Source organism: Cydia amplana, chromosome 17 (assembly GCF_948474715.1).
Source record: "Cydia amplana chromosome 17, ilCydAmpl1.1, whole genome shotgun sequence".
Taxonomy (NCBI): Eukaryota; Metazoa; Arthropoda; class Insecta; order Lepidoptera; family Tortricidae; genus Cydia; species Cydia amplana.
The window spans coordinates 10,125,970-10,151,303 of record NC_086085.1 but is presented as its reverse complement, the minus strand read 5'-3'; the positions used below and the strand labels follow the sequence as shown (position 1 = coordinate 10,151,303).

General features: G+C 37.9%; 2 protein-coding genes across 2 annotated transcripts; one reads left to right on the top strand and one right to left on the bottom strand.

Moving 5' to 3' along the window:
• Positions 1-5,103: 5,103 nt before the first annotated feature.
• LOC134655867 (protein NDRG3-like) lies at positions 5,104-6,626 on the bottom strand. The gene has a single exon (XM_063511357.1). It carries the CDS (start codon positions 6,249-6,251, stop codon positions 5,271-5,273), a length of 981 nt encoding a protein of 326 aa, XP_063367427.1. The 5' UTR covers positions 6,252-6,626; the 3' UTR covers positions 5,104-5,270.
• A 3,850-nt stretch (positions 6,627-10,476) lies between these two features.
• Positions 10,477-24,003, top strand: LOC134656015 (uncharacterized). Its single transcript, XM_063511531.1, has 13 exons — positions 10,477-10,529; positions 10,636-10,733; positions 11,011-11,185; positions 11,513-11,746; positions 13,173-13,319; positions 13,734-13,871; positions 14,545-14,645; positions 19,847-19,940; positions 20,177-20,338; positions 22,024-22,272; positions 22,898-23,075; positions 23,345-23,541; positions 23,836-24,003. Exons 3-13 carry the CDS (start codon positions 11,042-11,044, stop codon positions 24,001-24,003), a joined length of 1,812 nt encoding a protein of 603 aa, XP_063367601.1. The 5' UTR covers positions 10,477-10,529; positions 10,636-10,733; positions 11,011-11,041.
• Positions 24,004-25,334: the final 1,331 nt, after the last annotated feature.

Genomic DNA, 25,334 nt, shown 5'->3' with positions numbered 1-25,334 from the left:
AGAAATAGAAAATGGAGGTACCAACCTACCAACGTGACAATATTTTTTAAGGTGGAGGTAAGGCGTCAATATTTTTTTACGCACTTACTTACGTTTCGTGACTTTCTGACGAACGTGACCTTTTTCCAAAAGACTTCTTTGCAATATAATCGTATTGGAGTAAGTGGGTGTGCTTGAAGTATATACATACTGTGGACCTATGTGTGGTGTAGGCAGGTAAGTATGTTTTGCATACATTTAAGAGCCAACAGGAGTGGTCATTTCTCCATACAAACGTACTCGACTGTTTCCTCCGTGGGTTTTGAAGCTAGAGCAATGATTTTTTTAACACAGATTAATATTGTCAATATCTGTGTCGGACCGTTTTGCTTTTTTTGATATTTTTGTTTTTTAAGGCGCTAGAGCCCTTCAAAAATGGCCAAAATGGCCTAATTGACTATGCCGCAATGAGAGGCGTGGTATTCAAAACTGATATCAATTAGCCAAAAAATCAAAACGGTCCGACACAAATAATTTCATAATCATTTAGATTTCCAAATTTGGTTACGATTGGTTAAGTTTTGGAGGAGGAAACAGTCGAGTACGAAACCTCGATTTTTGAGATTTTTACGCAGGATTTTTCGCCTTGTCCTTATCGCACTCGTTTTAGGAGCCGCTTCCGTTAGCGAGATGGGTATATTTACCTAAAATATTTAAATCTCAGCTCCTGTTTCGTCTTAACGGAATATAAAAATCCAGTCGCTAGTCATGCGAGTTTTTCCTTCCGGGTGGAAGTCTAAAATGATCATAGCTTTTTAAAAGGTTTTTTGTGGGTCATTTGACGACTCTGAGTCTGACGTAAGCATTTTTCGCTTACCTTGCCAATTAAAGTACAGTCGCCAACAAATATATCGGAGCGGCCAAGGTGTTCACAATATCTGAACACGCACTCTAACGCCCTGACAATAGAGGCGTGTTCAGATATTTGTGAGCGCCTTAGCAGCCCCGATATATCTGATGGCGACTGTACATTTGACCCTTTACCGTAAGCAGAACGTAAACATACCTAGCTTTTTTGAACTTTTTGAATACCTACTTGTTTTTTGGTCGGTACAAATCGTTCTCGGCTATTTATACAATTTGCGGCAACTTGTTTATGAATGAAAATCAACATAAATATTCTCCTGTATTTATATAAAATCAGCGAATCGTTAAATAAACAACGTTATTATTTACGCAAGAAAATTGTACCGAACAGAGCTCGCAATTTAATACAGTAGTTACCTACGTATCAGTAAACGCATCAGTTATTATTATTGTATATTTATGTAAATATTTCATTAACCCTATACCACAGAATAAATAATAATACTAAGTACAGAAGACTCACTCTCTAACAAAACGCGTATGTTACGATCAGCACAGATATGGCCGCTAGGTGGCGACAGCGCCACGCGCGGCTTATGGCTTTCCCCAAAATTGGGGCCGAACGGATGTACTTTTAGTTACCTGTAGCAAAGCGACGAAATCACGGAATGAGACACGCCTGCCTATACCAAGAAATATTTCCAAGGTTGGCCTGATTCTAGTTATTCACGTTTCTACATATATTAGACGCAAATAACATTTAAGTATCTTGAACAATGCAGAATTTTATTCAATTTAAAAACATCATACCTATTCAAATTATTCGATATTTCGATATTAATACGCTCAGTGCATCTCACTCACGCTTCCTAAGTGCGAACGTAATCCACAAAGATCACTTATAATTATCATAAATGAATGTGAAAACAATAACAGTTTTTTTAAATCTGAATCCATATTACCTACATATTAATTTTATCAAATGAAATTAATATTATCAAACGAAATTAATTATTATCAAACGAAATTATTTTTATCAAATACAATGCGAATGCAATGATTTCCGGTGCCCGATTCAGACAACTTGTTAAGGTTTTGATCTTATTTTGATAAGACCTTGAAGATCGCTCACGCTAAATGGTGCATGCGAAATAAAGCACTAAAGCACTTCGGGGAAACTAGTTTTTACTGAAAGTCCCAGTTTTAAACTAGTTTTCACCGCGGCCTTACGGAAAACTAGGAAAAACACGTTTTCAATTAAAACCGGTTTTACGGAAACGTATGCATTGCCACAGCCAACTGCCGTATTCGAACTTCAAGATATTCACATGAGACGACACGTACTAGATCCATTCTAGATACGTTATAGTTTAGATTTCAACTTGTTCTCTTTTGCAGCGCAATTCGGGCAACCAATGTCACTTTTACGATAGATCGTGTTAGATATCTATTAGATGTGAATTAGATCTCTAAGTAATATCTTGTGGAAATCGTTCAAGAGTATCTCCAGAATCGCGGAAATGTCAAATTTGACAGGTTAGATCTTAAACATATCGTTATCGTATCTTGGCGATGTCTAAAAGATATCTAACAGATGTCTATTACAGAAGCCGAATTGGGCCCCAAGTCAGTGCAACTTTCGTATCATCGTAATAGAACCACTGAATAGAACGGACTCTAGAATAAACACAAAAATGATGATTCTGCAAAAAATCCAAATATCGGCCAATCCCTCGAACGGGCAGAAAATCTGAATTAAATTTCACCCAACATCACCCGGGTTCGCTCCTAGATTGAATTACATGAGCAAGCGTTATTATGAAATATAGCGCGGGAAAAGTGAAGCGTGTAATATGAAATGTACTACAGCATTTATCGAATTTCAAACTTTTCATAACTAGGTAAAAGTGCTGTCATAACAATTACAGGTTTTATGTTTATTAATTATGTAGTTTGTGTAAGGTAATCAATGTGACCATGATTATAGGGATTTAAACTTTTATTTGACAAATAGTAAGAAAAAAGGAGATAGGTGTATTTGTTCGCCTAAATACATATGATGGAGACTATGGGCCCGATTCGGATTTTGAAATAGACATCTATTAGATTTTAGACATCACCAAGATACGATAACGATATGTTTAAGTTCTAACCTGTTAAATTTGACATTTCCGCGATTCTGGAGATACTTTTGAACGATTTCCACAAGATATTACTTAGAGATCTAATTCACATCTAATAGATATCTAACACGATCTATCGTAAAAGTGACATTGGTTGCCGGAATTGCGCTGCAAAAGAGAACTAGTTGAAATCTAAACTATAACGTATCTAGAATGGATCTAGTACGTGTCGTCTCTTGTGAATATCTTGAAGTTCGAATACGGCAGTATGATGACATTTACATTTAGTGTGTGTGTTCCCTTGCTCACGTCTCTCAAATCACCCTGTTTATGTTAATGCAACTCAGTGGTCTGAATAACAGTAACCGCAAATACGTTTTTATTTATCCTCTTTTAGTTTGAATTGAATGGAATTATATGCAGATTTATGTAATTTATTTATAAAAATACCTATTTGTTATTTTATATTTTTTACATAAATGGTTTAAAGAAGGAACTTTAAATGTAGATTAGTCAGGCGTGGCTCACTCCGCGATTTCGTCGCTTTGCTACAGGTAGCTAAAAGTACATCCGTTCCACACCAATTTTGGTGACTATTAGCGATAAGCCGCGCGTGGCGCTGTCACCACCTGGCGGCCATATCTGTGCTGATCGTAACAGACGCGTTTTGTTAGAGAGTGAGTCTTCTGTACCTAGTACTATTATGTATTCTGTGATTTAGTTTAGTCAACCTTTCTGTTACTCTATCTTCTTTATGATTTTTTTTACGCATATTCAATATAAACATAAATACCCTTTTATTTCTTAAAAGAAGTACACAACTACAAACAATAAAGGGCCTTTAAATGAATATTACAAACTAAACTTAATAATAAACTATTATGTATACTATAATATAGTCCCCTGTTCAAGCTTTAAGTACAACTACCAGCACTAGTTTAGTATTCACGGCAAAGTCCACATCGGTCGGCACTGAAATTACATATGGTGAGGATTCTAATTTCATGTGCTAGCCGCCGCCGCTTGCCGCGCCTCAAAACGTTAATAAAATGTCCCAAGTACCTATAGCCGACTTCAAATATATGTCTACAATTTTGCACCTTATTCCACTTTGATAAGGCGATGTGTACCTACATGTCTTTGACTATACGTGCACCATTCATAGCGCATACGCCGTTTTTAAATCAAGATGGCGACTTACCTACATTATAACCTCAAACTTAGGCTATTTGAATATTTTGGCTGTTTAGCGCTAGGATAAACTAAGTACATCAAATGGCGACGGGCTAGAAAGTGTGATGAAGGCAGTTAATATAATCGGTTTTTGCTTTAGATTTATAGGACTTCTAAGGGGTTAGAAGGTGAATTCATGTTTACAGCAGGGTATCTTTGGTTAGGGGAAACTTATTCTCGCTAGATAAAAATACCCAGTACTCGACTGTTAATTACTTAATATCAATCCTCGAGTTCTTGGTTTAATACGAGTAGGTAAGTACTTGTTTAGAAATGTACATAGGTACGGTAAAAAATGTATTAAAGATTTGTTTCCACGAAGCCTTCCTTTATACACATTATTCACGACGACGATACGGATACTATCCGCTAGTTTGTTCATTAAATCATAAGCAATCTCGCATCGATTTTCTATTATATAGGAGAAGCTAGACGCAGTTATACTATCGTTAGAACGATTTTTCCAATAACGCCTTACCTATTGCAAACTATGCAAAAAGATAAACTTTCATTTCATTTAGATATCATTTCTGATGGTCAGTGTAGATATGTTCGAATTGGCCTGGAATGGAAGTCCGTCGGTACAAGGTAAGAAATATCTAAAGAATTCTAAAGTGGACCATCCTTAAGTGCCAATAATGTTCTCATAGCTCCCGGAAAATGACACAAATTGACAATATAGTCCAACTGCCGAAATTCAATTCGGATTAATAGACTAATTTTGAATGAATGAATTGAATCAATTAGTATGGAAATTGGAGGGATTGGCATTTTTTATTTACCTTTCTTGGCCAATTATGTTTCCATTGAAAATATAATGATAGAGATCAATTTAAGATCAATTTAAGACTTGGATGTGATAATTATTAAGTATTTACGTCGAATATAAATGAGTGACTCATAAGCTGTAAACATATTTATTTCGATAAACATCTAAAACAAGGAACAACAATTTTCATTTCTACATTTGCATTGTGTCTACATCAAATGTATTGTAAAGCTCGCGTGTAAGCATCGTGTGCGTCTAGTGTAGAAGCGGCGCTCGCGTCGGTGTCCTCGACAACCTGACTACCTGCAGTAGCCTTCTCCCTGAAGGAAAAGCCTGAAAGCCTCCGCAATCTTACTAGGTTGCTCCTCAAGAACCATTCCAACATCAGAAATGTTCAACCATGAAGTCTTCGATGGCTCCAAGCGGCCATTAAAGGTGACAGTGTCGTCCACATGCGGGGACAACGAACCGGTCATGTTGAGGACGGGCACTTTGATTGTGTTCGTGTCTCGCGCTATCCCCAAGTCGGTGCGACGCAGATAAGCGTCAATAAACATCGAGAGGTTAATAGGGTTCACGTGTGAGAAGCAATCTTTGTAAACGTGTGCTAAATCGTGGTTACGGTCTTCGGTGCTGCGCCCGAAGTGATGCCACATGAGGTAATCCAGCGCACCCTGCGTCATCCCGCTGGATCGAAGCTGCCGCGTGTTTATCTTCTGGTAAAGCCACTCTGTCCATCCGGCTTGTGTTGAAGTGCAGTTGATCAACGCGAGCGCATCCACTTTCTGAGGATTAACTAGAGCATATCGGGCTAAAATATTCGCACCGGCTCCTACTCCGAAGCCTATGAAGGACCTGATACCAAAATGGCCTAGCACGAAATCAATCTGTGATGCGAGTTCATCTATGGTGGGATAGGTGTAATCTTCAGGCAGCGGCGATGCCCCTTCCTCCTGTCCGGGAGCGTTTACGTGGTAGATGCAGAACTGTTCAAGAATAGGTCTCATGTCCACGAAATTGAAGAACGCCTGGAAATTGGCTGCGTAGTTGAGGCCAAGGTCATGGTAGGTGAGTATGGCGCGCTTGGAGCGGTCTCCCCTCACGGCCACCAGCAGGTCTCCGCGGGACGTCCTCACCCGCTCCTCCACGCATGCGCCGTCGCTCTGCAATCGCCGGTCCGATGGGAAATGAAGCTGGACGCTCTTCAGATCATCGTCCAGGTTGTCCGAAGACATCATGTTGAGGAGAGCGATGTTCTCATGCTTCGTTGTCGTCGGCATTTTTTTTTTCAGATCAATATAGAGGCAGTGTTTTAGCTCGTTGTATATCCACCTTCTTCACTTAACTGCAGGGAAATGGCAGGTTTCTGTCACTTAATAAGTGTTAATTGCCGTAATCCAATTAGCTGGTGATCCTTGTAAACATGCGGTAACACTAAACATGTCTATAACTATAACACAAAATAGTCCGTTTAAACGTTTTCTTCGTTATTTGTCACTAAATCACTGTATTATCACTTATAGTTTCAATTGTTTCGGCAGTTTTAACGAGGGATGAGGTATTTAGTTGAGCCAGCCGCAGGAAATGGTCAATAATGTGACGGCCGGACCGACGTGAATCCCAGTTAGCGCTCGCTTCGGTACTGCTCGGCCGTTTCCGCCCCCATTCGGCTCTAAACAACCTCGATAGGTTCACTCCCACCGCGCATGTGCGAGTCCGCGCGTCGATGCTTTTTTGTTGCATCGTATTTTTAAAACTTCTGTATATGTGACATTTAACCATAAGATCAATAATTAATAAAAGTTTTAAAATATATTATGTACAAAATGGTAATTTTAGTATATTAAAACAACCTATTTCAAGTTATAGCGTTGTGCCATCTAGCACATTTCTAGTGAACTCTATTATTAAAGTACTCAAAACTTGTTATGTTATGATAGGTGGCGCCACTTGACGTAGGATAGAGTATTTTATTATGCAAGTTGATGACATAACAATCTGGTTTCTTTGTTGTTGACTTTATAAAATACCTAAAGTGAGAGGGCTCAAAATATTTTCTGAGCTTGATTTGAATGTCCACGAATCTTTTGATTTGCTCAACCTAATAGAACCATTAAATAAAATAATGTACTTTGCCGCCCTTTTAGCGTGACCAGGAATCATGAAAATGCTAATTAAGCGAACGCAGTACTTTAGGTTCAGTGGCAGATTGAAAGATAAGTAGCCCATAAAGTCGATTATGGGCATTATGGCGTAGTGGACTTTATAATGCTATAAATAAGTTATATTTTCGTACAACCAGTTTGTAAGGGCAAGGTTGTCTGTCCGACGCACGTCCGACGTGCTGTGGCGTATTGGCCTTCAACGTCTGAGTCTCTTGGTCTAATTATACACTTATTTATTTACTTACATATTCACTTTATTTATTTCAATGACAAGGTAAAGTTAGTGCGGCTATCGGGGTGTTTTTTAACCCTCAGCTAAATTCCGCGAGGTCATACCTACTAAGGACCCGATTCGAATTTTGTAATAGACATCTATTAGACATCGCCAAGATACGATAACGATATGTTTAAGATCTAACCTGTCAAATTTGACATTTCCGCGATTCTGAAGATACTCTTGAACGATTTCCACAAGATATTACTTAGAGATCTAATTCACATCTAATAGATATCTAACACGATCTATCGTAAAAGTGACATTGGTTGCCCGAATTGCGCTGCAAAAGAGAACTAGCTGAAATCTAAACTATAACGTATCTAGAATGGATCTAGTACGCGTCGTCTCTTGTGAATATCTTGAAGTTCGAATACGGCAGTTAGATTGACTAAAAGACCAACCAATTCGTGAAGAAATGTTTGTCTCTCCCAAAAACATCGACAATTTTAGTTAAACTGGAATTCCAATCATAATATTGATACCTAATTAGAAAGTGATTGAAGGTGACCAATTGTCTATTTCCAAGTAGCAATAAGTAGGTGCCGGATTTTCAGCTTAGCAGAATACTTAAGGACACAGTAAAATGAATACCAGACTAAATAACACACGAAGATATCGGTGCACGTGAAACTCGTTATTTCGATGAACTGCATAACACTCTTTTAGCGTGTGGGAACCGAGATTTTAATTTTTGACGAATAAGTTAGAATTGTTAGAAGGCCCCATAATATAAATGATGTATAAATCTTACCTTAGAGTAGTAGGTATACTGGGTCAACCAAATCTTGTCAGTAAATAGGAACAAAAAAACTATACTCATCCTTTTCTTTTGGGTGCTAGTACTAGTGTAAGACAAAGATACTATGATTCTCTCTGTCTATGTTTGAAATCAAACACCTTTGACACACTTTACCTAATGAGATTAATAATATTGACAGTGTCAAAAATGAATCCAAAGAATGACAATATATTATTCTTCATATACATATTTCTTCCTGGCAGCCCCGCATATATTCTCCCTTAGTTTTAATTACTTACCTCTTGTCAAACGAAAGCCGGAAAGTAATCAAATTTAAAGGTATTCAGCGGTAATTTTCGCAGTAATCGTGTATTTGCAGCTATTAATGGTCGTAAATTGCAATGAGCCTAATTAATGGCTGCGTCCGGTCCGATTTAGCTTTAATGGGATCTGCCTTGTAATTACAAAAACAGATAAAGCAATCTTTTGCATGTATTGTGGAACATAGGTTCACGCTAAACGCTATACGTTTGAAGAAACCAATTAAAATTACCGTATTTCTTATTAAGTACGATATTCAGTTTATAAACGTTAGGCAAGTCAGTGGGCGCGTCATAAAATCGCGCTGATGATGATTTTGCGCATGACCGTTCCTTACGCTACGATACAGATTTAAGTTGAGAAGTCAGGTAAAGAATAAACTAACGAGTACGTTGTCGCTGTCGGACTTAATGTAGGTACTAAGCTTTATTTTAAAAAGGGTAATGAACTTTAGTCACCTTACCTGCGAAAATCGATTAACTAAATATTTGTGTTTGAAAATGCAATGGCCACCTAAGGGTAGCAATTAATGGACATAACATGCAATTGCAGGACACGCTAACAACCAAAAACATAGCAAATGAACATTATTAGGTTGACTTCGTCACTACGTCCGGTGTAGCCGGTACTTCAGATTTCAGATTTCAGATCATTTATTTGTAAATATAACATATTTATAAGTCAACATAATATTAGGGTACACACAGTTCATAATTAATCAATTATTTACATTATGTATTAAGTATATTATCTTAAAATTATTACATTTTACATTCATATATACTATGATTTGTTATAGACCGGTATTTGATGTGTTTGGGTCAACGGGTTGGTCATTTGCAGAAACTCTGAGACAGTGTAACACGCTAGGTCCATTAACATTGCCTTCAGTTTTTTAGAGAATACTGCGTTGCTTTTAGCCTCTTTTATGTTTAGAGGAACATGGTTATATATGCTCGCCCCTGCAACACTGAGCGCTGCACGGGCCTTCGCCAGCCGCCGGTTTGGAGCTATTAGCAGCGGTTGCCTACGTGACGTCCTATTTAGTGTTTGGTAGTTATGTAGGTTCTCGCGTATGTAGTCACAAGCTGTCAGTATATATATACTAGGCAAGGTTAAGATCTTATGATTTTTAAATATTTCTTTCGCCGGACTTGCTTTCATCAAACCTACTATTAGAGCACCTGAACAGGTACCTTACCTACAGATACTTCCCGCTCTTTTTGACCCCATTTGTGAGATGATTTTTGCTTCCCTGTTCTAACTACATTGTTCGCAATAGTCCAAACTTTTTGATGTCGACGACGTGTTTAGGACCTTTCTTTATGAATTAAAATACTAGATAAAAATTAGTTTAACTGACTGTTTAAAGATTATTTAGGTATTTCTTTAAAAGTTAGAGGGCGGACGAGAGGTAAATCCATAACCATTGATTATTATTTTGTAATTAAATTAAATTAAATTTATTTAAGACCAACAAAGGATCAATTTCGTTAGTGACACATTTTAATCTTACAATTAATGTTAGTAGGTACACGCACACACTTATTAACTAACTATTCATAGTAATAGTGTATGTAAATTATACTACTCATTTTACTCTGTTAAAAGCTTTTGTTTTGAACCGTTTTTTATTTATTATTAGATGTCTAGTTTTTCTGCCGCTGCGGTAGTTGTTGCAAGTTGCAATGCAAGAGCAGTTATTGCAAAGTTAATACATTTGCCATATTCGTGATATGACTGTAACTGTTCCCCTTAAGGATGACTCACGTTAGAACGGACCGTGTCCGGGCCGGAGCTTCCGGAGCTTCGTTTTCTATGGAAAGCATTACGTGATCACCTGTCATCTGTCATAGAAAAGTAAGCGTCGGAAGCTCCGGCCCGGACACGACCCGGTCTAACGTGAGTCATCCTTTATTGGGATACAACCGTAAAGGCGAAAGAAAAAACGTATCATTTTGTAGATCTACTCTGAAAAGTGTGTTTCATATAGAACAGTACAATGTTTCACGCCTTCGTAGTTTCATTGTATTTAAGCGCAACTTTAACAGTAGTTGTAAGTGCTAAACTTTTATATTAAGTGCGGTAATTTCTTTTGATACTTGAGCTATTATATCAAACATTAAATACAGTTCTTATTAAGTGTTATTATGATTTTGTAGACCGGGAAACCGCCACACTTTCGTATACTCGCACCAGAATTTGTGTGTCCAAAAGAAGATGACACAAGCCCGACGGATATTGACAACACCATTATTACGTAAGTTTTCTTCTCAAAATATGGCTAAAGGCAAAAAAAATAAGAACATTATGATTTTGCCTTTTCATAATTTACTTAGTTTATTGACCCTGAAGAATACACACTGTTTGAGAGTTCATAATGAGTTTAGTTTCCTGATGGGAAAGTTATATAGATGGTAATCATAAAATATGTCATAAATCAACGATCCAGTGGAACTATGACCATTATATGTACTTCCATCCGTTATACTTATCATTGCTTTACAAAGGTTACTGTGGTGGTCTAATTTCCTTAGCCTCGGAACCTCCGCGGATGCAAAGCTGGACATGCGCTGGACGGTACGCTGGACACCTCTTCCGGCACCCTCACAGCGATTTACCCTCATGCTGTGGCGAGCGACGCGGGAGTTGGAGAAAAAACTAAATGGACCGCAGAAGGAACCCTATGTCTACGTCATAGAAAACGATGAGGTATGGCTACCATCTAAGAATCACTTTAAAACTAACCGCTTACGGCGTGCAGCCCACTGACTGGAAATTAAGGTAACGAGGTAATGGTAATTGGCGCAAGAAACTCCTGTCCTAAATCAAGTATAATATATTTATTTATGATATTTGTTCTCAATTGGTAAAGCGGATGCTGCTTTATAGAGTAGGTACCTTTTAGGTTAAGTTAAATACGGCGCGGCGTCCGGGAGTCGCTGGAATATAATATAAGTATGTAAGTAGGTATATAGGTAAACTTCGGTGATTTTACGTTTTCTTTGCTTAGTCTTTTCCTTCTATTCAATTTGGCAGCTCCTTAGTGGCGTCGACTACAAATTCAACGTGACAGCATCAAACCCAGACGGTGAAGAGACCACCAAGACCTTCCACATCAACAACGTTAAAGGCGACCAGCTGCTACAAAACCTGGAAGGACGGACGGGCATGCTGTCCATCATGCTGGTCGGCGGACAGGAGACGTACGCTGATGTCGAGTTTATGATGGATGCGCTGGTCACGACTTGTCATCCAACGCAGGATTATTATGTAAGGAAAATGTTAGAGCAACCATTAATTAGATACAAATATTAGAAATGAAACAATATAATCCAACAAATAATTAAAAGTATTATTGTATAGAGGCATCTATGTCACTGTAAGTCCTTGCACTCTTTGTATTTCCTTCGTGGAATATTAAGAATAAATAAATAAATAAATATTATAGGACATTCTTACACAGATTGACTAAATCCTACAGTAAGCTCAAGAAGGCTTGTGTTGTGGGCACTCAGACAACGATATATATAATATACAAATACATAAATACATAGAAAACGCCCAAGACTCAGAAACAAACATCTGGGATAATCGCACAAATAAATGTCCTTCGAACCCAGGACCGTGGCTTCACAGGCAGGGCAAGAATAATTTTTAACCTGACTATAGTAACGCCAAAAGGAAAGATGGTAAATTTAGCTGTCAGTCAGTTTAATAATGTACGTGCATACCGTATTTATTCTGAATATTCTGATACAGTAGGGCCTTGATAATCCATACATAGGCTAATCCGAACTGCCGAGTGCCTGCCGTGCCTTTTTCTGAACTGACGATGAGATCATAGCCCAACTTTCGCAAGCGACTGACGAATCTGGATGTGACGAGTCTTCTATTGACGATTCTTCGGCTCTTAATGTCAAAAAAATTCCCCACAACACGCAAGCTATATCGGCATTGACCACTTGTTTGGACTGGGCTGACGAATGATGCTACGTAATTTGAGGGACAAACCCTTTGCTATGTCAATAAATAGAACCCGGCAGACTACATTAGATGCGTTCTTAACCTTTTCAACGCTTTTCGTCCCATGCTAAAATGTGGCTTATACGCCAAATGGTTGCAATATGAAGAGCGAAAATAAACCTTATCTGTCAGCAGGAAAATTGCTTTGACAGCGTCCGTCATAGCCTTTTTAGTGGCTGTTGGCGTCATGGGTACGACAGCACTCGACCACTTTAGTGGTTCTTGGCGTTGAAAAGGTTAAAATTATTTGTTTGCGATTATTTTGTGTTAAGGTACTTTGTTGATTAATTTCTTTGTTTTTGTTACTTTGGAGTCTCAATAAATATGTTTTTTTAGGATATACCATTATTTTCATTATAACATACTATAATCCGAACGCTTCGCCAGTCCGTACAGGGGGTATTTTTTTTGAAGTTCGGATTATCGAGGCCCCTACTAGTCTTTCAGATTTAAAAATATTTACTTACGTTTGTGCTCGACATGACACGACATTAATCTAATTCCCAAGGAAAGCTTGCTACGTGTGCTACGCTGTAGCGTTTAGACCATCACGTAGCCGTGTTTTGCCAAGTACTTATACCTCGTAGTATCGAAAATTGTCCCACAAAGCTTGGTCACATGAAGCGTAAAATTTTCACAAACAAACTTGTCCACCGAATGCATTTTTTTCCAGTTTGAATGGTCAGCTGAAAGCGCTGGTCACAAAATAGCCGTATCGCCGGGAGGCCGATTGGAGTTGCCCGCATACTCGCTCAGAGCCGGCTTGACCTACCTCGTCACGTGTCGGGTTGTGAGCTCGGCCGGGGAACTCATTACTCAGGTGTGGTATTGTGTTTGTTTCATACTAAAAGACATCTAGACAAAAAAAGTCATCCTACTTTATAGCTTTTCGTGATACTTTTGGTATCAAACTGTAGGTACTTACGTGTACTAAGTATAATATTATGTAAAAAACTACGTTAACGAAGTAATACTGCTTAGTGAAGACTTAGAAGCCTATTCAAGATTTAAAATTCTTACCTAATACCGTTGTTGATATGTTATATAAACATATGCACAAGGGAAAGGAGGCCGATTCTAACGAACTTTATTATATTTTAATTTACACCCACACAAAACACAGATTGATGATTAATAAAGTTGGAACTGGCCTCCTATTAAACACAGTTTTAAAGTCAATTCCTTGTGTTTTTAATCCTTGTTCAAAATCCTGTCGGGGGTTATTCTTTTTCAGAATAGTTTACCCATCACGGTTCTGCAGCGTACGCACGAGGTGTATTTAAGCATAGACTATTTAGAAGTCAGCGTCAATACTGCATTCACTTTGGATTCTATTGTATTGAATCACGACTACGTTGAAAATTCCTTTTCAGTACGTACATTTCCGCGTTTTATTCTTTCGTTTCCATTTTAAACTTAGCATGATAAGGTGACTGCTAATACAGGATGGTCCAAAAATTGACGTCTAAAATTTTTTTTAGATTCCTCACATCGTGGGCTATCAGAATATACCCCATGTATGTTAGCCGATTTTTTGTCCTTTTCGAGTTATGAATTTTTAAACTTTTAACTTTTGTTAAGAAATTCTGGGGTGACCAATGAATTTATTAAAAAAAACTATTACTTAAACTTTTTTGAATGTTTCTGTTTGTGAATATTGTTTAGAAAATAACCAAAACTCCTTGAAATCGCTTGTAATTTATTTTTATTTAGGTAAGCGCAAAATCTAAACTTGACATGCTTGAACGTAAAACTTTGACTGTGGTCTTTTTTTTCCAACTCGCAGCCAAGTGAGGATGCGGATTTTTTTTAGCTACTGCGCTGTTTGTACTGGATTATGTTACGAAAAGAAACATTCAAAAAAGTTCAATAGTTTTTTTTTTAATAAATTAATTGGTTCACCCCGCAATTTTTGGACGTCAGTGTTTGGACCACCCTGTATAGCTATTAGCTGATTTGTTAGGAAAGGCCAATTACTATGTAGTGACCAACAACTTTAGCAGTCACCCTACATTTTTTTACATTGTGCAATTTTTGTGCCACAGTACCAATGGGCATGCTCTTACGAAGGAGAAGACTGTAGTTTCTTTACAAGCATTGATAGTGGTACGTTGAATTTGGATAGCGGTTTGCCAACCGCAGGAAGGTAAGTGACATTATTTACTATGTTTAGGATTTTAAGGAATAAAATTTGATCTCCTCAATTACCTACATGAATAAGTAAGTTCGTAGATGTATTAGGATTGTTTACTTAGGAGTAAAAAAATAGTTAAACAAAAGACAATTTCAATCTATGAAAAGTGCCACATTCATGTTCCAGACCTTATAAAACACTTCTAAAATTCATTTTTTTAAATTCGACCACAAATAATATACTATTTACAGTTACCTATTGTGATATTTCATAAGATTTCGAGAATAAATTATAATTATTTAGTGTGAGTTAGGTTAAAATAATGGTATTCAGTAGGTAGTGATTAAAAATATGATCTGTGTATACCCGAATATTTGTTAATTAATCTGTCGGTCGTCGCGAAAATGACCCTTCTCTCCTACCCGCAGATTGTAATGATAAAAGAGTATAAATATAATGTACCATGGGGTGGAAGATTCATTCTCGCACGGCGCTGGAACGAGTAACACTAAATTTAGCACGAAGGTTACTGCTTGTGAACTTAAGATTGTTTAAGAGTGTACGTAGAAGTAACTAGTCGGAGTAAATTAAAAGTAAATGATTGTACCAAGGACTTTGATTCATCACAAGTCCGAAGTGGTGGTCAACGGCGCCCATAAAAGGACTAGAACGTGTGAGTACCTAGTATACATATACATGTTTTATATACTCGGACGTTGTGGTAGTAAGTTATAAGTTGTAATAATGCTTATAATCTTAAAGCCCGATTGAGAATATGTAGATACGCGATCATGGTTAAGTTGAAGTAACAAATGCAGACGTGTTACGTAATTTATAAATCTGCTACTAATCAAAATCGATACAGGCATTGAGCGAGTTGAAAACCTTATTTTTTTTACAAGAGTCATGTTATTTTTAGGCCGTGGTTACAAGTTGTCTTAGAATTTGAATACTTACGATTAGGCTGTACAGTGTAGTAGTATGTTTTTAAGTATAAACGTGCTCGGTTGTTATGCAGATTTGGTTAAAATACGTACTGTCGTTAAATTAAGTGTTTACGCGTACCTACATCCTATACTTGAGTTTCGAATACTGAACTTAATCTATTACATAGTATGAGCTAAATGATCTAATAGTAAAGTCATGATTAGTTCCCGAAATGAATAAAAGGACTCTATTAACCTGTCAGCTCCCAAGGGCTTAATCACACGTTGTCATTAGTATGTATGAGTGGCATGTAGGTGGTTGGATAGCAACAATTAAAATTTAAAATTTCAATGTTGAATTGGCTGTTATGTATGTGCACCATGTAGGTGATGTACTTAACCAGATCTAATGTCTAGTTACCTATGTATGTAGGTGGGTAATAATGAATTTAGTCACCATGTAGGTGGTGTACTATAACCAGATCTAATGTCTAGTTACCTATGTATGTAGGTGAGTAATAGTGAAGTTAGTCACCATGTAGGTGGTGTACTATAACCAGATCTAATGTCTAGTTCCCTATGTATGTAGGTGGGTAATAGTGAAGTTAGTCACCATGTAGGTGGTGTACTTAACCAAATCTAATGGCTAGTTACCTATCTATGTAGGTGAGTAATAGTGAAGTTAGTCACCATGTAGGTGGTGTACTATAACCAGATCTAATGTCTAGTTACCTATGTATGTAGGTGGGTAATAGTGAAGTTAGTCACCATGTATTTAGGTGGTGTACTATAACCAGATCTAATATCTAGTGGCTATAAGTAATAGACTCAGATATCTATTAACAAAGTTCAGTATTTTACATGTCATTTTACAATATAATAAATAATTAAACTAAATTATTACTAATTAATTAACATTTTTAATATAAATTTTACAAATACTTATCTGATTATTTTTATGTGATCGGGTTGGCTACCCTACAGAGTCGTCGACGGTATAACACGCCAGTTCGGTTAAATGCTTTGAGTTTTTTTTTTAATTAATTCAATATTAACTGTACACTATAGCCTAGTTGATTCTATGATACGTGATTTGGACATATATCAGGATAAACAAACCACGTTGAGATCTATTAAAGAGTTTTGAGTTTAAAGATTTGAGTTTGTAGTATGTGAAGCCATGTAGGTGTGCTGCTTATGAGTGCGGACATGTAGGTGTGCTGCTTATGAGTGCGGACATGTAGGTGTGCTGCTTATGAGTGCGGACATGTAGGTGTGCTGCTTATGAGTGCGGACATGTAGGTGTGCTGCTTATGAGTGCGGACATGTAGGTGTGCTGCTTATGAGTGCGGACATGTAGGTGTGCTGCTTATGAGTGCGGACATGTAGGTGTGCTGCAGAGTTGAGTTAAAGATTTTAAAGTTTAAAGAGTTGAGTTAAAGATTTTAAAGTTTAAAGAGTTGAGTTAAAGATTTTAAAGTTTAAAGAGTTGAGTTAAAGATTTTAAAGTTTAAAGAGTTGAGTAAAAGATTTTAAAGTTTAAAGAGTTGAGTTAAAGATTTTAAAGTTTAAAGAGTTGCGTTAAAGATTTTAAAGTTTAAAGAGTTCAGTTAAAGATTCTAAAGTTTAAAGAGTTGAGTTAAAGATTTAAAGTTTAAAGAGTTGAGTTTAAAGATTAGTTTAATGATTTTAAAGTGTTGAGTTTAAAGATTAGTTTAATGATTTTAAAGTATTGAGTTTAAAGATTAGTTTAATAATTTTAAAGTGTTGAGTTTAAAGATTAGTTTAATGATTTTAAAGTATTGAGTTTAAAGATTAGTTTAATGATTTTAAAGAGTTTTGAGTTTAAAGATTTGAGTTTAATGATTTTAAAGTTTAGTTTAATTTAATGATTTTAAAGTTTAAAGAGTTTTGATTTGAGTTTAAAGGTTTTAAAGTTTAAAGAGTTTTGAGTTGAGTTTAAAGGTTTTAAAGTTTAAAGAGTTTTGAGTTGGGTTTAAAGGTTTTAAAGTTTAAAGAGTTTTGAGTTGAGTTTAAAGGTTTTAAAGAGTTTTGAGTTGAGTTAAAGGTTTTAAAGTTTAAAGAGTTTTGAGTTGAGTTTAAAGGTTTTAAATTTTAAAGAGTTTTCAATTGAGTTTAAAGGTTTTAAAGTTTAAAGAGTTTTGAGTTGAGTTTAAAGGTTTTAAAGAGTGCGGCCATGTAGTGTGCTGCCAGAAAGTCTACAGCCATGTAGATGTGCTGTTACATTCATAGTCTACAGCCATGTAGATGTGCTGTTATGAATGCAGATATGCAGGTATGCTGCCAGAGTCCATAGATCTGAGTAGTCTGATAGATCTGAGTAGTCTGAGTAGTCCGAGTAGTCTAACGAGTCTGTTCAATGAGTCTTAACGAGTCTGTTCAATGAGTCTAACGAGTCTGTTCAATGAGTCTAACGAGTCTGTTCAATGAGTCTAACGAGTCTGTTCAATGAGTCTAACGAGTCTGTTCAATGAGTCTAACGAGTCTGTTCAATGAGTCTAACGAGTCTGTTCAATGAGTCTAACGAGTCTGTTCAATGAGTCTAACGAGTCTGTTCAATGAGTCTAACGAGTCTGTTCAATGAGTCTAACGAGTCTGTTCAATGAGTCTAACGAGTCTGTTCAATGAGTCTAGCGAGTCTGTTCAATGAGTCTAGCGAGTCTGTTCAATGAGTCTAGCGAGTCTGTTCAATGAGTCTAGCGAGTCTGTTCAATGAGTCTAGCGAGTCTGTCCAATGAGTCTAGCGAGTCTGTCCAATGAGTCTAGCGAGTCTGTCCAATGAGTCTAACGAGTCTGTCCAATGAGTCTAACGAGTCTGTCCAATGAGTCTAACGAGTCTGTCCAATGAGTCTAACGAGTCTGTCCAATGAGTCTAACGAGTCTGTCCAATGAGTCTAACGAGTCTGTCCAATGAGTCTAACGAGTCTGTCCAATGAGTCTAACGAGTCTGTTCAATGAGTCTGTTCAATGAGTTTAAAGAGTTTAATAAAGAGAGTTTGGACAGTTTAGAGAGTTCGTAGAATTTAAACAGGAAAAAGCATGCTGTGTAGGGTGAAAATAAATTTTAACAAACAATCATACAGCGCACTGAAATTTAATTACAGGAACAAATGAGGTCAGCGACGGTGGACAGATGACGTGGTACACTGCGACAGCCGAGCGTGAGGTGCCTGAAGACAGATGTGAGGTATACAATGAAGAGTATTAGTATTCTATAAACTGACTACAACTAAAATAAATAGGACTGTAAAGGCATTTAGGCAACACGGCCGAGTGTGATATTATTGTTGATCGTGCACCGGAGGTAGCACGCAGTCGGATGGCCGAGTGTGATATTTCATAAGATTTCGAGAATAAATTATAATTATTTAGTGTGAGTTAGGTTAAAATAATGGTATTCAGTAGGTAGTGATTAAAAATATGATCTGTGTATACCCGAATATTTGTTAATTAATCTGTCGGTCGTCGCGAAAATGACCCTTCTCTCCTACCCGCAGATTGTAATGATAAAAGAGTATAAATATAATGTACCATGGGGTGGAAGATTCATTCTCGCTCGGCGCTGGAACGAGTAACACTAAATTTAGCACGAAGGTTACTGCTTGTGAACTTAAGATTGTTTAAGAGTGTACGTAGAAGTAACTAGTCGGAGTAAATTAAAAGTAAATGATTGTACCAAGGACTTTGATTCATCACACTATCTATTAGGATGAGTCCATCCGATACTTTCGGATCGGCTAATAATTACAATAAAATAATAATATGTTACCTGTTAAAATACCCGAGTTATCACCCAACTGAACGTCAGCATGATCTCTTACTCCCGAGACACGTGATATTTCTTCAAATAATAGTAATAGCTCTCTCAGCCTGAAGGGCCCTCAAAGTAAGTGTCTGCGATCATCTACCGCCCGCGGAGATATCAAATGTTCCAGGAGGAGAATGTCGGAAGTATAATGAAAATTTATAGTGCTTATTATTTTTTATTGTTACGTAATTAACACTAAAATAATACTTAATTAGCCGTACTCATCGAGTAATTCGAAAAATAACTGAAGATAAGTATGTATAAAGAAACAAATTTAGCTCAATTCAATTGGTATATATGTATCCTACAACTAATTCTGGAATAGGTACCTAACACATAGTTCGCAGTCCCAATTTTCAGCAAAATATTTTGTTACTGATATCTTATTTATTTATTTCTGTTCAATACTCGCGACCAATTATTTTTTTATAATTTTAGTAAATAACATCGTTCCACAGGTACGAAATCACCCTCACTGTAAACATCCATAATCACTCCGCGTCCGCCAGTGCTGTCATTGTTGCTGTCCAACATGTTTCACCGGTGATACAGGTGATGAGTATGAATTGTCGTTTGTCATATATTTCTTAGCTATTAGCCTCCAAGATGCTAACAAATATCTGAACACGCCTCTATTGTCAAGGCGCTAGAGTGCGTGTTCAGATATTTTTGAGCACCTTGGCCGCTCTGATTTTTTTTTTGTACCTGACGTACCCAACACTTTTCTGTAATGCCCCTGAGACATTTCTAGACCAGAGTCGAGCTCTAAGTCTGATCGTTTTGCCCAGATAAATCCGCTGCCAAGGACTCTGAACGAAGGCACCAGAACATCGCTAGTGGCTAACGCCAGCAACGCGACGCCGATCTGCTCCCTGACCTGGTATTTCGCTTCCGAAGAGTATTTGGAGTCTCGGAAACATACCCTGAATGACACTTGCGAAGATTATCAGGTATGATATTTATATTTACTAATTGATTTTATTGAAGACCGCCGCAGTCCGTAGCAGTTAATTTTTTTATCGTGGTAAATAAGTACAAAGTATTAGAAGTCAAAACATATAATAATATTATGTGGCTCTACAAATAAGATCGTATCAAATACTTTTGCGGGCTTTGTTCGTATGCACATACAAACCGCCTCTCACTCTAAATGCATAATAAGTACCTGTTTTCGTTCTATCGGGGGTAAAAGGAAATGCCATTAATATGAGCAAATGAACATAATACAGCTCAAGTACGTTTTAAAGCGCCATTCCACATCAAGATTGAAATAAATAAAGCCATTTCGAGCTCGCGAGGGCTTTGCAGTGAAATATTTCACTTTTATTTTTATGTTTGCTTGACCCTTTTAATATCTGGAATGATTTAGGTTCTGTCGCATTTTTGTGACGTTAGTTTTTATTTTGAATCGTTTATGCTATATAATGGTACAGTCAACAGCAGATTTAACTAACTGGTGCCATCGCAATTCAACGCGGTAACGCGGCTAGTGTGATGGGCACCTTTGCGCCGGGGGTAGCGCGTGGAGGCCTCTTTCAGTAGTTTTTATATTCCTTGTTTTATTTTAGATATATTCATATATATATTTAGTTCATAAGTTATATATTTGTCTTTTTATTGTCTTTTTCAATCTACAGGATAACCTTACGAAAATCCTGAAAAGTTAACTGTTTCACTAAGCAAATCAAGTGTTCAAAGTGAACTTCACACGCTCTCATTTTGCTAATTTTCTTAGCGCCACTTGCACCATCCCACTACCCCGGGGTTAACCGGTTATACTTTGTAGCTTTCTAGTAGAGCCCGAAGGCTTATCCTATTGTCTATTGTTCAGTAAAACCGCACGTGCTACTTACCTGCAAAAAAGAGTCTTAATTATTATATTTGGCACCTGAGCGCGGGCTAGTCCAACGCTCAAAAACCAGTGTAGGTGCGCTCTCCGATAACGCGCCTTTGTTACGCATCTCGATGACACATTTTAGACTGGTTCTGTAGCGTTCGACTCGCCGGCACTCAGTAACCGAAGTACTGACCACACACATCGTAACAAAATATTTATCCATTAGTTCATTTTGAATCTTATTGCAATTTCCATAGGAGTTGTAATTCAATTACCTGGGTAAAGTGAACGAGCGATTTTTTATGCAGGTGGTTGTGGCACGTGGCACGAGCGGTTTTACTTAACAATAGACAATAGGATTAGCCGTCGGGCTCTACTAGAAAGCTACAAACTATACCATGGTTACCATTTGACACTGGGTTAACGGTTTAACCGATTAACCCCGGGTTAGTGGGATGGTGCAAGTGGCGCTTAATAAGTAATAAAGTTTAGTTCTTCATGATTCGTTTAGTAGCTACTACTTTTGTTTTGTTATTTTGTTAATGTGTGTTGTGTTGCTCCATATTGTTAGTGAAGTTTTTAACAGACTTTCATGCATGATATGTACTACACATATATACTTAATATTAGAGCTTTTCGACCGTGGATGGTAGAGATAGTGCACCTAAAAGTAAACTTAAGCTAATTTAGGCTCATCTCACAACCATCAACTAAGGGGCGATCAGTCGTTACTCTACAGAGGCCCATAGGTTGAGGCTAAAATTCAATGACGAATCCTTATTTGTTATTAATTTTCAGCATGGAGTACCTCTCACCGAAACTTTAACAATCTTCTCCCTCGAAGAGAACTTCCTCTACTACTTAACCGATTTCTCAAACGAGACCGAATGGCGGCAGATCACAGCCGAGATGCCAGCAGCTGCCGGCCGTGCAAGATTCGTAGTGGAGTGTGGGTGCACCCATATTCTTGACTGTCAGAGTGAAGGGACCGTCTTTGCTGATGTGTTCTTCAAAATTAATGGAATTTCGACAGCAAATAATGTGATGGTAAGAGTTATGTATACCCTACACCTACCCTCACGGCCCTACCTTTGTAGGGCCTAGATCGTGAGTTGACTCTAGCGCGTGACGTTTTACGTAGGTACCTAGGTACTTGCTTACTACGGCGCTGCGTTTTCCTCATATAATATTATATAGCTGGTCAACCAAATCTTGTCAGTAAAAAAGGGCGCGAAATTTAAATTTTCTATGGGACGATATCCCTTCGCGCCTACATTTGTCAAATTTGCCGCCTTTTTCTACTGACAAGATCTGCTTGACCATCTATAGTTGAAGAACCTTTAAGAATGACTCACGTTAGACCGGACCGTATCCGGGCCGGAGCTTCTGGCGAAAACGAAGTTCCGGAAGCTCCGGCCCGGACACGGCTCGGCCTAATGCGAGTCATCCTTTAGGAGTACAAACCGGAGGTCGTTCGTTCATATCCCGACTCGACTGGACACCATTTTATTTCTCGGGATTTATTATGTACACGAAAAATAATTTAATATTTATCAGTTGCCTTTCGGCGTAGGAAAACATCGTGAGTATGCCTGAATAAATCGATGAAAAGCAGAACGAAACAGATAATGATTATTTGATGGTCCAGAAACTTTTTTCCCTTTTTACTCAGGTAACTCCTGACACCGGTACAGCGCTGGAGACGCTCTTCCGCATCAGCACCCTGGCCGTGGTGGACGGCGATACTCCCCTGTATTACACGTTCCGCTGCCGAGTGGGGGTCAACAGCTCGCTGGTGTTGGGCGCTTATGCTGACCACCTGGCTGTGGAAACCTTCTTGCCTTATATGGGTAAGTTTTACAAACAAAACAAATGCTAGCTTTTTACTCAGTATATGATACCGCGTCCAGTATTTATGGTACCTATTTACATAACTGCCCTACCACACATAAATAGCAACCCTAAGTGTCATTGGAAAATCAACTAATCAAGTTCAACTTACGGTAACTACCTCAATATTTTTTTTTAACTCACTTTACGGTTATTATCCATGGGTCTTACCACAACAACAACACACAAGAACAACAACAAAATAACAACAAGCTGATTAAATTTACAGAACACGGCGTCGAAGTATGGGTGGAAGTGTGCGATGTTCTTGGAGCGTGTTCGCAGAGCGCGCCCAAAGTTCTCGACCTTCTGACCGGAGATGGCGCCTCTGTCGACGAGTTGCTTCAAGATGTGCATGCGCATATTAGGCGATGCGAACTGATGCAATTACAGAGAGTGAGCGTTACTGCTATTGTTACTTATGAAGTAAGTATTGTATTGATAAGTTGCTTCCTAAATCATCCTATGTTGTCTCCTTATTCGCTACTAATGTATAGCCCCCTCCACACTAGTGCGCGAATCGCGGCACGAAGCCGTGAACGCGAGTGTGAAATCGATTTTCGCAAACAGCGAAATCGACTACACACTCGTGTTCGCGGCTTCGCGCCGCGATTCACGCACATAGTCTGGAGGGGCTTACGACTGATGTTCGTGAAAACATTTGTACAAAACGTTCGTGTTATTACTATTTCTCCAGGCCGTGATGGTTTTTTTTTTCAGAACGCTCACCACACTGAGGCGTCAATAAAGTTCTGCACAAGCATCCTCAACGTATTGCCTTCGACCCAAGGAGAACATTGTCTGAAGACAAAACCGGACCGTTACGAAGCGTTTCTAATGCAGCTCACTGAAGTGGGTTGTGACGCGTCACAGTTAATCAATAGTTAAGTAAGTACCTACATACCTACATAATATGATAACGAATAGAACATGTGAAGTTCAAACTTGAAACTAAATAAAGTATTAAAACGGGTTAAGTAATTGTTTTCTTTTAATTGGATGATTATGAGGTCGTGATCCTGAATGTCAAAAATGTGTTAAGTTGGTCGTACTAAACAAATTTCCCCATGGGACTGTAACCACAAAATCGAAAAAATCGGATGGACTCGAAGGTCCGAAGGCCCGATTGAGGGCCCGAAGTACCTAAACCTATAAGGTATTTTGTACCTAAAATCTGGTTAGAAATGCATGAAGTCGAGACGATTTTACCACCATACCAATACCATTTTTTTATTTTTAATAGGTCTCAAAGCGATACGCCGTTACACTTTGTGTTTGATCATGATAGCAGTGAGGCGAATCTTTAGGACCTCGCTAATGTGTTATTAAACACTATTGTTTCACAATTTTATGCAATTCAACCGCTGCAAAAAGTCAGCGTGAGGACTTTTTAGGCCTGACCTTAATTCGTCACTTGAAAAAATATGTCTAAGTGTGCTCAATAAATGAGATTAAAACACTCCTTCAGAATATTAAATAGTACAACGGGACTTAATCGCGTATCTAAGTTTTTAAGATTTACCTCCGACGTTTCGAGGACGGTGTTGTCCCCGTGGTCTCGGAGAAGACTGGCTTAAGTTGACATCATCATCTTCTAACCGCGCGAGTTTTCAACGCGCAAAACGTTCAAGCGGATAAACAAGACCAAGTGCGGGAAGTTCGAAAAACTCACGCGGTTAGAAGATGCTGATGTCAACTTAAGCCAATCTTCTCCGAGACCACGGGGACAACGCCGTCCTCGAAACGTCGGAGGTAAATCTTAAAAACTTAGATACGCGATTAAGTCCCGTTGTACAATTTAATAAGATAAGATAAAGATAAGGATAAAAGATAGTTTATTCAAGTAGGCATAATTACAATGTGCTTATGAACGTCAAATAAAGCTAGGTAGACCGGCTCCAACCCTACACCTCTGCCCCGAGAAGATTTAAATCCCCCCTCAATTGGAGGAGGGTATCCCAATATGGGACCGGCAACAAACTCGGCGGGACACATCTTTTCAAAAAAAAAAATACATCTGATAATTAACATGCATTACGAGAAAATAAGGAAAAAGAAATACAATTTAAATTACTATAGAATTCATGCAATTATACACATAAGGTGTAATAGAAATTAGATTTAAAAATATATACATATGTACATGGAATCATACAAATACGTAGCTCTTTCAGAAAACATATCAAATTCTTACAAAAGGAAAAGAAAATATAGTAATT

What these genes read in the sequence shown, in the direction of transcription:
- LOC134655867 (XM_063511357.1), bottom strand. Translation starts at nt 6,251, where the DNA reads ATGCCGACGACAACGAAGCATGAGAACATCGCTCTCCTCAACATGATG.
- LOC134656015 (XM_063511531.1), top strand. Translation starts at nt 11,042, where the DNA reads ATGCGCTGGACGGTACGCTGGACACCTCTTCCGGCACCCTCACAGCGA. An exon ending in CCGGGGAACTCATTACTCAG is followed by an intron (nt 13,320 to 13,733) that starts GTGTGGTATTGT and finishes ATTCTTTTTCAG; the next exon opens with AATAGTTTACCCATCACGGT. An exon ending in ACACTTGCGAAGATTATCAG is followed by an intron (nt 20,339 to 22,023) that starts GTATGATATTTA and finishes ATTAATTTTCAG; the next exon opens with CATGGAGTACCTCTCACCGA.